We start from the raw sequence: 16441 nt of genomic DNA on the forward strand, positions 1-16441 counted from the left end.
GCTTTACAATTGTCGAACATTTTTTATGCCTCTTCCCATATTGTGCAAGCCAGCGAAGTTGTGCCAGAATAGTTTAAAAAAAATATATATTCTGATTATTTTGCTGACCATGTTCTTTGTTGTTGCCTCTAAATTTTGGAGTTTTTAGCTGCCTATAGTAATCGTTGAACAAAAAGGAATATTCTTTGCTTAGTTTTGTAACTTGGTCAAACAAAGTGTGAAACAATTATTATCTTGCGACATGTTTAAAGTTTGGTTTCAATAAGTGCGTTAGACGAAATCAGAGCCCGTAAAGTGTAATATCTAATGAAACCCAGTTTGTGCTTTCTCCATCAGTGGACGGCAGTGCTGTGGATCTCTCAGCCGGGTAACCAAGGCAACCACCCCCACCAACACCACCAACACCACCACCACCAACAAGGCTACGGACAATATCCGAATTATGGGTATCAGAATCAAAGCAGCCCAGAAGAACAGAGCGAAGCAGAAGCTCCCAGTACGGGATTTTTCGGTTTCTTAAAGGGTCTCTTTAGAGGTAAAACGAAGCCGAAAAGGGAAGGAGAAGTTTCCATGGTCGGGGTAACGGAAAGTCACATCAAGAATGTCCATTATTTGACACGTGGGTAAGAAGACTTTCTTAGTTTGAGTTGCATGAGCTAAATAGAAGAAAAAGGCAGTACCTACACTTGAAAAGCACATGATCACGCCGCAATAATTATTTAAATGATTTAAAAAATAAAGGAGATTTCGTCAAACGCACTTTATTAAACTTCTCCCTCAGTCGTCCACTTTGAATCTTTGACAATTTTTTGGCAGGATACCAGCGGAGATGATCGGAAAGACCTCAATACATCTTGTGTAAAATTGGGTAGTAACAATAATTCCATGTTGGATTTGTTTCAAAATTCTGTAATTCATCCTGATAATTGGAGAGAAACTAAGACACTTCCACCTGCACCTGCCGATATCCAAGACGCGTTGCCAAGGCTTGGCTATCACGGAAAAATAAAATATAAATACGCCTTCCACGAACCTTGGAAGCCTCTCGATAGATTGACATTATTATCTCAAGCGGAGAAAGAGGAAATTGAATCAGTAAATGGAGACTTACCAGAAGAAGCCATAGAAACTGAGAAGTGTTGAAAAAAATCTCAACATTACGGGCTCTGAATTTAATATATTTGTACCACATTTAAAATTGATAAGATCATCTCAAGATGTCGCTTGATAACAACTTAATAAAGTTTCCGATTTATAGATTTGTTTTAATGCTCTAGGAAAAACTAACTGTAGTTATAGTCAACCCTCTGCGTTAGCTTATTTATTTAGCTGAGGTGAGATAATTTTTGCCTTAGCCTATCGCAACGAACGGGCGACTTTCTCAGAACTTGACTTGTAACTTTGTGAAAGAAAATGAATTTTAATTTTTAAAGCTGTCCTTGGCTGGAGTCCTGTAGGGCTAAGATGCGCGTCACGACATATTATCTTGTACCTAAATAGAAAAGGGAAATGGTTGACCTATAGAGACCGAATCGGATAGATCGCTCCTTCATTGCCATGGGACGAAAGCTATATTTTCGTCACACATCGAAGGCGTGCGTCCAATCCCATGCCTACTGGTCTGCTGGATTCAGCATGATCCACGCCTGAACCACATTTAGATTTTTTTACATGGAGAGATTATAATCTAACAGTATTTACAATTTTACGGTGTCATAAACAAACCCATGACATTAACCTCACAGCCAATGTTGGAATGCGCGTGCACCAAGGGCCCGTGCTCCCTGAAGCCAGTGCCGGATCCGCCGCCGTGCCCGCCGCCGCCGCCGCCCCCCTTCCCCTGGATATACGTCTGGGCCCTGTTGTCATTCTTTGGACTGATGGGCACAGTAAGTAGCTTGTTTAAAATTACGGTAAAGTATTCACGACACACCAATAATAATTGTTAGCGTTATATCAAACGTTGTGTGTGACGGCCTCCGTGGCGCAGTGGTAAGCGCGATGGATTTACAAGACGGAGGTCCTGGTTTCGATCCCCGACTGGGTCGATTGAGGTTTTCTTAATTGGTCCAGGTCTGGCTGGTGGGAGGTTTCGGCCGTGGCTCGTTACCACCCTACCGACAAAGACGTACCAAGCAATTTAGCTTTCCAGTACGATGTCGTGTAGAAACCGAAAGGGGTGTGGATTTTCATACTCCTCCTAACAAGTTAGCCCGCTTGCATCATCACTTACCATCAGGTGAGATTGCTGTCAAATGCTGACTTGTAAAGAATAAAAAAAAAACTCAAGTCCGGTCGTGGTGTACTGCAGTCACCTTTTTGATGATGGCTGAGCCAGGAGACTGATAGGCGAAGACTCACTCCTTCTGACAAACTTCAAAGCCATGGTCATCGCAGGAAGGTTGCTAGTCTCTCGGTTTCTTACAAAATACTTTTTCGAGACTGTGCACAGGAGCTATTTGAGCTCGCACCACCGTCACCTTTTTACCATCGCACTGCAAGTCACCGGGTATGTTTCCATCACTATTTCATTGACTCATTGACATCCCTAGAACTTGGACGAAGAGGTTTGCTTCTTCGTTTATAACGCATGGTTAGGATATGGAACTCTCTCCTGAGGTCAGTATTTCCTAAATAAGTATAATATAGGCAAACGCGTTCCACCATAAGCCACATCTACTGTTTACACTTACCTTAGATGAGATCGTGATCAAGCGCGAGTTTATTCATTATAAAAAAAGGTTAAACTCGTTCTTATATTCTTGAGTTAGCACTGTAGTGTATTGTGTACCTAATCTCTATACTTGATACGTAGATATTATAAAGAGGTAGGTAGGTAGATAGATCCGTGAAAGCCCAGTGGATATGACTTCTGCCTTCGATTCCGGAGGACGTGGGTTCGAATCCGGTCCGGGGCATGCACCTCCAACTTTTCAGTTGAGTGCATTTTAATGCATACAAGGGCCTTACCTTAATTCTCTGCGTGTGTGAAGTCTGCCAATCCGCATTGGACCAGCGTGGTGGACTATTGACCTTACACCTCTCATTTTGAGAGGAGTCACGAGCTCAGCAGTGAGCCGAATATAGGTTGATAATGATGAAATGATAATGATAAAGAGGTAATGTTTGTGAGGTTGTAGAGGGCAATCTGCATCTACAGAACAGATTTGAAAAACCTTAATTGTGAGTATCATCGACTATATTTTATCACGTATGTATTCACAGGGGAACGCAAATTACGCAGTTGAAGCCGCGGGGCGTCTTATATTTTATAATCTATACTAATACGACACGTAGGGAAGTAATCGTAAATATTTAAATTTGATTCTTTTTCACAGATATACCAATTATTCTTGTGGAAGGAATATAGAGATAAAATTCATTCAGCTATTCAAAAATGTAAGTATTTGAAATGCTGTTTGAAATAAGGAATAGATAATACCAACACACAACTAACTCGATATTGTAGACCAGCGGTTCCCGAATTCTTTTGACTTCGGAACCCTTTTTGTTTCACCATTTTTCGGCGGAACCCTAGAAAGAAGTAAACTAAAGACGGAAATACAGTTACGTCTCGTGGTGTGTGGTAGCGCGCCAGAAGCATATCGGTTTCCTACATGGTGCGTAATTGGAATTTTGGAATGCAATATTTTAAAACAAGTTAATTGAAAATTAATAATAATAAATTACGTCAATTAAAATATCACAAGTGAAACGATTTACAATATGGAAATCCAGAATTTTCGCGGAACCCCTGAGCGCCTTTCAGGGAACCTTAGGATTCCGCGGAACACCTTTTGGGCACCGATGTTGTAGACAATATTCAGGTATTAATTGTTTTAATAACTTTCGTTGTTTAGATCGTTGCATCTGATAACATTCTGCCCACGCTGTTTCAAGCCCAAGTATTTGATAATAGTAGGCTAATGATGAAAGTCTTTCGTGGTCAAGGGCGTCCCCGACGGAAGGTGAAGCGTCCATTTCACAGCGACGACCTGCCGGCGTGTGTCCAGTACCTCATCATAGGAACTGGTGCAGCGGGCTGGGCGGCATACCGGGCTATCATGGAGCATGACAAGAAGGCCAAGGTATACCATCATCATCATATCAGCCGATGGACGTCAGCTGCAGGACATAGCCTTTTGTTGGGACTTCCAAACATCACGATACTGAGCAACCTGCATCAAGCGAGTCCCTGCAACTCGCTTGATGTCGTCAGTCCACCTGGTGGGTGGTCGACCAACACTGCGCTTTCTAGTGCGGGGTCGCCATTCCAACACTTTGGAACCAACGTCCATCGGCTCTTCGAACTATATGCCCTGCCCATTGCCACTTCAGCTTCGCAACTCGCAGAGCTATGTCGGTGTCTTTGGTTCTTCTGCGGATCTCCTGATTTCTGATTCGATCACGCAGAGATACTCCTAATATAGCTCTTCTTCGCGACATCTTTTCGTCCGAAATTCCTTAGTGCTTGAAGTCTTCGAACAGTGTGTGTTGCCAGTGATGTCCTATGGTTCCGAGACTTGGTCGCTGACTATGGATCTCACGAGAAAGTTCAGAGTCACACAGCGGGCGATGGAGCGAGTATTCAGCCGGAATAGCCAAACATCGATCGAGTAATCGAATATTTTGTGTAACCAGATTATGCGATGTGTTTTTAGTCTGTGTACCAGTGTGTAGTGTTACCGTTATTAAATATACTCTATCATCTAACCCCTCTCATTCTGAGAGGAGACTTGCGCTCAACAGTGAGCCGAGCATGGGTTTTCAATGGTGATGATGGTGTTAGACAGACTTAAGATGTTTTGCACTGAAATTATATTGGATCACCTGCATCTTCTATAGTCAATTAGTGTAATAAAGTTAAACAGTCACGTCAGTCACGATTACACTTTTTTAACCTCCAACGCAAAAAGAGGGGTGTTATAAGTTTGACGTGTCTGTCTGTCAGTCTGTCTGTGGCTCTAAAGCTAAACGGATGAAGCGATTTTAATTTAGTGTTTTGTATGGATTTTTATGGATGGATTTTTATGTGCAAGTGTTCTTAGACATGTTTGATGAAAATCTGTTAAGCCGTTTAAAAGTTCTGGTGGTTGAAAGCGGAGAAGAATGACGAAATGTCTGCAAGAATACTTGATAGATAGATATTCAAAGATATTCAAATGAAAGCGCACTAAAAGAGAGATTGTCTTGATCGAGAGTGTAATTAATAATTTCATGACTTTCGGGGGTTTTTTAAATTTTCAATTTTTTTAGGTGTTTTTCATCACGAAAGAGGATTGCCTGCCGTACAATCGTATGCCGATGTCCAAGCACATGTGGTGGAACCCTGCGCCGCCCGACATGATGACCCTGAACTATATTGAGAATTGGAAGAGGAAGACGTAGGCCGTTTATTCTTTTATCTCTATTTAATTAGCAGTGGCGACGGATGTAATTTAGATGAAGGTAAGCCGTCCCATGAAGGTGAGAGCCGTGATAGCCCAGAGGATATAATCTCTGCCTCCGAATCCAGAGGGTGTGGGTTCGAATCCGGTCCGAGGCATGCACCTGTAACTTTTCTGTTGTGTGCATTTTAAGAAATTAAATATCACGGGTCTCAAACGGTGAAGGAAAAACATCGTAGGGAAACCTGCATACCAGAGAATATTATTTATTCTCTGCGTGTCTGAAGTCTGCTAATCCACATTTGGCCAGCGTGGTGGACTATTGGCCCAACCCCTCTCATTCTGAGAAAAGACTTGAGCTAAGCGGTGACCCGAATATGGGTTGATATTGATGAAGCCGTACTAAAGAAAAGGAAATTCATATAGCGTGATACAAACTTCGGTTTCTCGTAAATATATACAGTATTTACAACAATGAATATGCATGGATTTTAAAGGTAACCCGGCGGGATTCGCCTTGCATGAACTCTGCGTCACCGCTATTTGTGATTAAATTAAATTACAATATGATAACACAGGTATTAGCCTATCTCATGAATATGAGAACCATTAGACAGGGTAAAAAGAAAACTATTTTATTTCTCTATCCCATGAAAATTTTGCTGCCTTGCAAAAAAAATACTTATCAAATAAGTATTTTTCTTTATTTCTTCTTTCGTCAGTATGTACGTCGCGGAATGCAAGACTTTCATGGACCCCATAACGTTCTACCGCAAGACGTCCGGACCCGCCGCGTCCATCGCGTCCGGCTGGTGCGTGCTGCGGGTGGACGCGGACGACCACGTGGCGTGGGTGAAGACCATCTGCGGGGAGCAGCCTGTCTACTACGAGCGGTGCTTAATCGCCGTGGGTAAGGCCTTATGTTTTTAGGGTTCCGTAGCTCAAAAGAAAAAACGGAACCATTGTAAGGTCAGTCTGTTGTCCGTTCGTCTGTCTTTCAAGACACTTTATTTAGGAAACGCGTGGAGGTATCATGTTGAAATTTAAACCGTATATATACTCAGGTCTGCGGTCCCATGAGTGGGTCATTCATGTGTACGTAAAAAAAGGTACGACACTCAAAGGAATCAAAATTCATAGAGTATTTCCTGTTGACCTAGAATTATCTACAATATATAGATAAATGTGGTCCAAAAATGTATAGAGCCCAGGATCAGTCATTGTACCCTGGCGGAAATAAAAGAAAATACTTTTTTTACTATTTTTTATTATACAAATCTACGAATTTACTTCAATTCTTTCGAAATAATATTTATTATCTCTCAAGAAATGCAACACTAGTAAGGGTAATAATGGCGGATTGATGACGTTTTCAATGAAGTACTTAGTCCATAATAGTTTTAATTTTATATAATAGTTTTAATTTTATTTATTTATTTCTTTTTATTTAGTTAGATTTAATCACTTATTTAGACTTTAATAAAATCCTTGTATTTTTTAAAGTTTAATGATACGGGGTACAAGAGTGGACCTGAAATGGACCATCTCTTTTTTTTATTTTTTTTCTTTACAAGTTACCCCATGACTACAATCTCACCTGATGGTAAGTGATTATGTAATCTAAGATGGAAGCGGGCTAACTTGCTAGGAGGAGGATGAAAATCCACACTCCTTTTGGATTCTACACGACATTCTACCGGAACGTTAAATCGCTTGGCGGTAAGTCTTTGCTGGTAGGGTGGTAACTAGCCACGGCCCACCAGCCAGACCTGGACTAATCAAGAAAATCTCAATCTGCCCAGCCGGGGATCGAACCCAGGACCTCCGTTTTGTAAATCCACCGCGCATACCATTGCGCCACGGAGCCCGTCAAGGCCGTCCTTAAGTTAAGGAAGCCCCATACAATATTAAGTGTTTAAAAACATTTTATTTACTCAGGAGCGAAGGCCAAAAACCTCGAGATATTCAAGTCAGCCCCGAAGTTCGTCCGAGAGCGCGTCCAGGTGATGCGTTCTATCCGAGACCTGGAGCTGGCGTACCGCCGGGTGAAGGCGGCGCGGCATGTGGTGATCCTCGGAGGAGGCTTCCTGGGAAGCGAGCTGGCTTGGTACCTGGCCAGGATGTGTAAGGGCTCCCGCACACGGGCCACTGGCCACAACCACAAAACGCTGTTACCGGCATATTTCCTGTAGTTTTGATACATTATCCTACTATAATATTATAAACGCGAAAGTTTGTATGGATGTTTGGATGTTTGTTATTCTTTAACGCCGCTACTAGTGAAGCGATTTGGCTAAAATTTGGAATGGAAATAGATTTTACTTTGGATTAAAACATAGGCTACTTTTTATCCCGAAAAAATCCATGGTTTCCCGAGATTTGCGAAAACATGATTTTAATGATATGAATGTTTGTTACTCTTTCACGCCTCGACTACTTAACCGAATTAGCTGAAATTTGGTATTGAGATATATTATAGCATGTATTAACACATAGGCAACTTTTTATCCCGGAAAAAACTATGGTTCCTGAGGGATTTGTGAAAAACTCAATTCTACGCGGACGAAGTCGCGAGCGTCTGCTAGTATGTTATATGGACTCGCCACACGCTACAATCGTCGCTACTCGCTTCTTGTGGCCCGCTGACACTAAACGCCGCAATACACCACTCTCGCGATTAACTGCATGTATGGCTTAAAAAAGTAGCAGCCACCGACCACAAGAGTCGACCACCGACCACAAGTGGTTGAAGCGCGCTTCTGCTACTTTTGTGGTCTCTTTTTGCTTCTTGTAACGGCGTTTGTGGCTGTCGCGTGTGGCCCGTGTGTGGCGACACTAAGATTCTTTTATACCAAACCGTCATAATTATGTTTTTTGCGCATATCTTGTGTGTATGTATGAATGAGTGGAACATTCGTTGTTACGTCATGTCTTTCAAAGTACTGAACGGATTTACAGTAATTAAGATTCATCATTATCATGATGATGTATTCAAGGGATGTGTTCTCGTAGATAGTTGACATTAAAAGAACATACATGACGACTGTGAGACGCTGTTGTTTAAAAAGTACCAATTTTTTTCGAATACTGCAATATGGGTATCAAATTACAATATTTTAAAATGATCAAAGAAAATGAGACATACATTGTATTGATCCGCAACGTACTAATGAGGCATCCCTTAGAAAAGTTCTCAGTGTTTGACGGCCTCCGTGGAGCAGTGGTATGCGCGCTGGATTTACAAGACGGAGGTTCTAGGTTTGATCCCGGCTGAGCCGATTGAGTTTCTTAATTGATCCAGGTCTGGCTGGTGAGAGGCTTCGGCCGTGGCTAGTTACAACCCTACCGGCTAAGACGGATCGCCACTCGCTTGGTATGATATCGTGTAGAAACCGAAATGGGTGTGGGTTTCATCTTACTCCTAACAAGTTAGCCCGCTTCCATCTTAGATTGCATCAATTAAACATGTCGATGTCGATTCTCTTTCTACGATCGCTAACGCTTCGAAAATCAAAATATGTATGGGAATGACATTTGCCATCGACAGGCCACGTGATCGAGTTATCCATCGGATATGTCATTCCCATATATTTGTTTAGTTTTCGAAGCGTTTGCGATTGTAGAAAGAGAATCGACGTGTCACATGGCCCAGGTAGGATGTATTCAAGGGCTAACTTGTATGAAAAGAACTACCTACGTCAATAGCTAAGGAGGGGGAGCACATCCAACACGCCGAGGAGGAGGAGCCGGTCCAGCTGGTGCAGGTGGTGAAGGACAAAGGTATCCTAGCCGGCGTGGTGCCGGAGTACCTGGCCGAGTGGGCGACGGAGAAGATCAAGTGCGAGGGCGTCACCGTCATACCTAAGAGTGAGCATTTGGGAGCATTTGTGTATTTATAGACTACAAGCCTTGAACAAAAATTACATGTGAACCAACGTGAATAACGCTAAGAAGGCTGATACTACATCAGAAAATAACTTGGAGCACTATGCCGTCATTTCTGAGCGGTACAGGTGAGTACACGAGTGAAGAGTAAGGCTTGCGACTCTTAATTTTCGACTCCTGCGCTGGAAATATGTACGGCGTTTACGGGTAAAGTATCTGTATATGTACAAAATGAATTGCACAATTTGTCATATTATAAAAATATATGGCAAATATACTTTTTAAAAGAAAAACAATAATTAGAAAATTATAAATCACGTGTCTCATACGGTGTAGGAAAACATCGCGAGGAAATCTGCATACCTGAGAGTTTTCTTAATTTTCAACAGTTAAAACTGACAGACATTACAAACGGACGATTTCACTGAACAGTTCGACTGTTTAGTTATAACTGAAAGTCTGTAGCGTGGGTTAGATCAAACATATTCTATATAGATAGAGGTGAATTCGAAACTCGCACCAGCAAGTTATAAAATCATCGTTACAGAATAGCCATACGATTAAAGCTAACCCGTCCTCCAAATGTAGAATATCTGTATCACTAAAGAACTACAAAACAAACAGACTAGACAGTTTAAAATAGTTAAGTGTACATTAAGAATGCAAAAAGCACATTAGAATGTAAATTTCCGTTCGCAGCGCAAGTGTATGACGCGTTCGAGTCTCCCGACGGCCGGCTGCAGCTGACCCTGTCTAATGGCTCTTCAATAATAACTGATTATGTTAGTGACCTGTCTGTATAATTACATGCTCTATGGCACTTAATCTCTGTGTATTTATCGCTAACTAGTGCTTCATAAGAAGACTCTAGAGTCACACAGCGGGCGATGGAACGAGTTATGTTAGGAGTATCTCTGCGTGATCGAATCAGAAATGAGGAGATCCGCAGAAGAACTAAAGTCACCAATATAGCTCAACGTGTCGCGAAACTGAAGTGGCAATGGGTGGGGCACATAGTTCGAACAGCCGATAGACGTTGGGGTCCCAATGAGCTGAAATGACGACCCCGCACTAGAAAGCGTATTGTTGGACTTCCCACCAGGTGGACTGACGATATTAAGCGAGTCGCAGGGATTCGCAGGATGCAAGCGGCTCAGGATCGTGATGTTTGGAAGTCGCTACAAAAGGCCTATGTCCTGATGATGGTGATGGTGAATCATTATCAGATGAAAATGGTAATGTCTGGGACCAAAGGCTTAATGTACTTTCTCCTATCTTCCGGTTGAGATTTTTTGCAGAGAATTTCTTAGAAAGAAAGAAAAGGCAGTACTTCATAGTGTGACCCAGGATTCGAACCCAGAACCTCATGATCCGAATCCACATAGCCTAATCACTGAACCAACTGAACAGTCAATTGATATTGAATCTCGCGTTTTACAAGTACATACTTTTGAATACTCATAAAACGTCGGGTATACCTCTACTCTTGTAAAAACATTTCAGCTAATGGGTAGAATATTAATTAATATAAGAAAAACACGTCAGTCATCTGTCCTGTTTTGTTAGGGTTTAAGTCAATATCATTTCGACTGATGGACGTTCACTGCTTAATTAACTTAAAAGGTGTTTTGTAGGATTTTTAGAATATCTTTTGAATTTTAATGTTTATTACAAACACCCTTGTACTGTGATTGGGACATTAACATGATAAGTATATTCACTAAAAATGTTCGTGGAAATGGACAATTCCTAATAGAGATGGAATGAAGAATGAAGGCCAGATATTTTTCTTTGTCCTTTTTGTCCTTTTTATATTGAGGGTATAGTCAGGGATCCCTAGAACATTTTGTACACCTGATTACAAACAAGCTAATTTTTCGTGAGTAGTTTCAACTCGTTGAGACAATCTACTTTTTTATTTACGAAAATTCTTGATTCTGGTAGCTAATTGAGTCATGAAATGAAAATTTCAGAGACAAATTTCAAACAAGATAATGTACCACGCAATTTGTTGGACATTGTGGCTGTTAAGTCGTATAACTGTTAATTAATAAACAGTCATTAATAGTTACGACTAATATACCTGTAGGTAAATGATGTATTTCCGTGAACATCGTTTTTCATCGTATTTTCGTTTTTGCGATCATCTAACGTTGGTTTTTCAACTAAATGGCATAACTATTGTCATCTAACTAATATTATAAAGAGATAAATTTTGTGGTGTTGTAGAGGGTAATCTTTGGATCTACTGAACCGATTTTGAAAATTATATTACCACTAGAAAACCATGTTGTTTATGAGTGTCACAGGCTATATTTTATCCCAGTATTCTAATGGGAACAGAATAAAATATAGCCTATAATAAAACCCTCCAATGAGCTGGAAAAACAGTGGTAGGAGAAATTTTGCCTTTTACATGGAGCTTGAGCCTTTGAACTTTTTGTTTGAAGTCTGTTTACCATTGTCTGCACAAGGTGCTGGTGGCAGTGGGTACGGAACCTCGCGAAGAGTTGGCAGAACCTTCGTACCTCGAGCTGGACAGAGTCAACGGCGGCTTCCTCGTCAACACTGAGCTGGAGGCTAGGACTCATCTGTATGTGGTAAGTGTGTAAAGGTCTTTTTCATTATCCAAGTATTGATTAGTAGTTTGTCGAACAGGGTATGTACTAGTAAGAAAAATTAACCAACTGGGATGGAAAAATCTTCATTTAATAAGCGTTAAGAAAACAACCCTTAGGGTATGCAGTATTTTAATACATGTATGAAATGAAGTGCACGCCACTGCTAGGTATAATTAACTCGTACCTTTTCCAAGTAAGTGGTACAACTAGACTGTCACATCCAAGGGATCTTCCATTATGTACAATTTGTACGTATAAATGCCTCATGATCATCATTAACAGCCGATGGACATCCACTGCTGGACATCGGCCAATATAGACTTCCAAACACCATGGTCCAGCGTGCCGCTTGCAGCTCGCTTGATGTATTCGGTCTATCTAGTGTGGGTCGACTAACACTGTGCTTTCTGGTGCGGGTCGCCATTCCAGCAACATGGGATTCCAACGTCCATTGGATCTTCAAGCTTTGTAACCTGCCAGAGCCAGGAATAGCTGGCAGGCTAGGACTACCCTAGTTTAAAACACAATCCCATTGATGACAAGAGCTGGTTCACACAGGAAATAAAACTATAAGAAATTGTAATTGTTATCAATTGTAAATTATAATACTGTATGACTTTTTCAAAAAAAAAACTGTTGAGTTTCTTGCCGGTATCTTCTCAGCAGAACCTGCCTTCCGAACCGGTGGTACAAATAGTCAACTGACGTGTCAAAAGTGCTTGTAAACTGAGCCTACTTGAAATAAATGATTTTTGATTGATTTGATTGATTGATTGATTGGTTCCAGGCGGGCGATGCAGCCAGCATCTACTCCCAGTGGAAGGACACCCGGCTGCGCATGGAGCACTACGGCAACGCGGAGGAGCAGGGCTACATCGCTGGCGCCAACATGACCGGCTACTGGATCCCCTGCAACATGGAGCCGCACTTCAAGTTCCGCCTCGGCGACAGCTTGGACGTGGAGGTGACTTCAGCACTCACTCTCTAGCCCCAAGAGTTGAGGATCACTCATTATCTTCATTATAATCATCATCATTATCAACCCATATTCGGTTCAGTGCTGAGCTCGAGTCTCCTCTCAGATTGAGTGGGGTAAGGCCATATAGTCCACCACGCTAGCCCAATCTGGTTTGGCAGACTTCACACACGCAGACAATTGAGAAAATTCTCTGGTATGCTGGTTTCCTCACGATGTTTTTCCTTCATCGTTTGAAACGCGTGATGTTTAATTTATTAAAATGCACACAACTGAAAAGTTGGAGGTGAGGAAACCTGCATGCCAGAGAATTTTCTTAATTCTCTGCGTGTGTGAAGTCTGCCAATCTGCATTGGGCCAGCGTGGTGGACTATTGGCCTTGCTCCTCTCATTCTGAGAGGATGCTCGAGCTCAGCAGTTAGCCGAATATGGGTTGATCATGATGACTACTAAACGTAATGTATATCTAGTTTATATAGTGTGGACAGGTATAAATCGTATCACTATCACATGAAATGATGAGAGAGTTTCGTCAATATACCACGTAATCGGATTTCCATCTCAGGAGATTAATGGCGGTGCTGGAACAGTCGATATGGATCATAAAATGATCTCTATCAAAGTCGAAGGTCAAGACGATTTGTTTTGACACATTCAAGTATCCCTGTGATGTATTTTTTATTTACGACTGGGCCAAGGTCTTTCATATAACATTTCGACCTTTGTGGTGTTGTGACTTTTTACACGACTGCAAGAAGGGTTATGTTTTTCGCGCGTATGTTGTATGTATGTATGTCTATTAATGGCGGCGTATTCGATTTTGCTGTCTTTCGCTGTGTTGGGACGAAATAGATCGATTTATAACTCCGTCGTTATTGGTCGACAATGTCTTTTATCTACATGAGATATGTCGTTGATGCGTGCTAGAAAAAAAGAAAGAAAAATATTTTTATTTCACCAGTAAAAACTTAAAACTAAACTTTTATATTCAGTAATAAGGAAAAGAACTGACCTAATAAAGGTCTCCCACTCAGCATAAAGCTGCAGCTAGCTGCAGGCTAGGCTTGCTGGTTTGATAATAATTTGTGGTTTTACTCAATGACATTTAAACTAATAGACATCTTACACATTAATAAGCTCAATAAGTTCTTAACCCAGGATATAACCAAATATATCCAGGACCTGGTTGCCCAAAGCCACAAAGGGTAACCACTGGTCCAAGGACGCAGTTTTCTAGATAATATGCTGTATTTTGAAGAACCATACTCAATAATTACTTTGTTGGACGAACTCCATCCTAAAGACTCTTGGCTTCAGTTACTGTCAATGCAATTAATTACCTTATCGTGTGAATTCTTCATATTTTGAAGGGCGTGGGCGAGGTGGGCGCCTGCATGCCCACGGTGGCACTTTTTAAGCCCTGCGGCGAAGAGAGCAAGCCTCAAGTGCCTGAAGGACAAGAGAAAAAGGGCGAAGATATGCCTTGCTTCAAAAAGTTAGTGCGAAACCGAGTTCATCCTCTTTCTGTCATTTGTTTGTATCTCTAAGACTATTGAAAAGATTTTGATGTTGCTGAAAGATTCTTAATAGGTCCACAGCAGTATCACAGCGGACTCCAAAATCTATGATAAAGTCTATCCCTAAGCCGAAACGCTTCGTTCGACTCCAAAGGCCATAGACTACGTATAGATGCAGATAACTGCGATGCCTAGCAGTTCTGTGACAAAAGGGTAAAGGAGGAACTACTCGTAGATCTAAAGTTCCTGGGAGTACTCTCTGAAATAATTCTTCTAAGTGATTTTCAGTGCCTGTATGATATACATAATATCTATAATACGTGATGAATCAGCTCCAAGTAACGTAATAAATCGGGGACCTATTCTTTGCTGTGGAATACGCAACGTAATCTTTGACCTATTGATGAGGGTCTATTTTCTGTAAAGGGCCGATGAGTACAAGAGTCGATACAAGCGCGGCATGCTGTTCTACCTGCGGGACGAGACCGTGGTGGGGATGGTGTTCTGGAACATTCCACCAGTTGACGACCGCTACGAGGCAGCTACTGAGGTAATTAATACCTTTATAATGACAAACATTTTTTTTACGTAATATAGGCTTGACTACGATTAAGCCTGATGGAATGCATTAATGCGGTTGGAGCACGCTTACCTAGAAGATGCCTATTCACACTTGCTTTGAAGGTGTTTCAATTATAAGTGTCAGGAAACACAAACGCTGGAAGGGCATACCAAATTTTTGCTGTGCTAATTAGAAATGTGGATGCTAATCGTTTCGTACGAGTGGACATCCATAATATATGGATACCACCGTTCGCGACGTCTTGCTGTTCTATGGTAGAAAGGAGAAAGAGGAACTAGATGGATGGATGAGTGACATATTAATAAATGAAAATAGAGAATAGTTGAAAAGCTTAAGTAGGTCGGACTAGATAGTTCGTAGAATTGGCAATTATATGAAATGACGACCGATCACTGGGTGGACACCAAAGTTCGCGAGGAGCCTTCTTAGTTTTTTATTTTATTCAAACACATTCATTTCGGGATATTCATTTTAATTACATGCTTATAAAGTTTTCTGCTTTTCATCCCTTTTACCAACCATTGCGTGATCGAATCAGAAACGAGGAATCAAAAATTAACCAAAGGTACTGACAGCTGCTCTGCTCAGTAAGTAATGAAGCTGAAGTGGCAACGGGCAGGCCAATTTATTGAAAAGCCGATGGATGTTGGAGTCTAAAGTGGTAGTAGAATAGCGACCCTGCACTGAAAAGTCCAGAGTTAGTTGGTCGACCCTCAACTTGGTGGACCGATGACATCAAGCGGATTTCAGGGAGTCGCTGGCAGCTCGAGACCGTGGTGTTTGGAAGTCCATGCAAGAGGCCTATGTCCAGCAGTGGACATCTATCAGCTGTTAATAATGATGAATTGATGATGGTCGCTCAACGTTCTGATCCATACATTTCCCAATATGGCTTGAGTATTTCCATCGCAGGTTCTCCGAGCCCGGCCGTCGTACAAAGACATCAACATCATCGCCGGCCTGTTCGGTTTCCCAGAGACCCAGTGTGACTACCTCAGTGAGGCGGAGAAGGTGGATCCCGCCCCGTGCATCCAGAAGTGAGTGACCATTGACCAATTAATTATATCTAGCGTAGTTTAAACTAGCCGATGCCCCGCGTTTTTTCCGTTGGGAATATGCCTGTCACACTCACATAACTTGGCTTTTTAGTGGTAAAAGAATATTCGAAATCGTTTTTAATGTAGATTCAGAGATTACCCCTACAATACCATAAACTTTACCTCTTTGCCACATAATATTACTGTAGAATAACTTTCACCATGTCACACAGTATAAAAATGAAACCACAGCAATCTCCGTGCAACAGAAAACTTACAACTCATTCCAAAACTGTAATTTTCTTGGCAATGTTTGAATGTGAAGGTTTTAATGTAATTTTTTTGTTACAGTTGGCGTTTTCCGTGAACATTTTATTTTTTTGAGTCGAGAGATATTATGTGTTGAAAGAAAATAATGTAACAGAACTATGAAAA

The 16441-nt window shown here is 41.5% G+C and overlaps 1 protein-coding gene across 1 annotated transcript; it reads left to right on the plus strand.

Annotated features, from left to right (window-relative positions):
- The first annotated feature begins 1745 nt into the window (after positions 1-1745).
- Positions 1746-16441, plus strand: LOC112049102 (putative apoptosis-inducing factor 1, mitochondrial). Its single transcript, XM_052888601.1, has 14 exons — positions 1746-1889; positions 3339-3399; positions 3952-4088; positions 5257-5384; positions 6110-6297; positions 7326-7511; positions 9093-9254; positions 9972-10054; positions 11747-11872; positions 12681-12857; positions 14240-14364; positions 14813-14936; positions 15882-16006; positions 16358-16441. Exons 1-14 carry the CDS (start codon positions 1749-1751, stop codon positions 16371-16373), a joined length of 1779 nt encoding a protein of 592 aa, XP_052744561.1. The 5' UTR covers positions 1746-1748; the 3' UTR covers positions 16374-16441.

Source organism: Bicyclus anynana, chromosome 23 (assembly GCF_947172395.1).
Source record: "Bicyclus anynana chromosome 23, ilBicAnyn1.1, whole genome shotgun sequence".
NCBI lineage: Eukaryota > Metazoa > Arthropoda > Insecta > Lepidoptera > Nymphalidae > Bicyclus > Bicyclus anynana.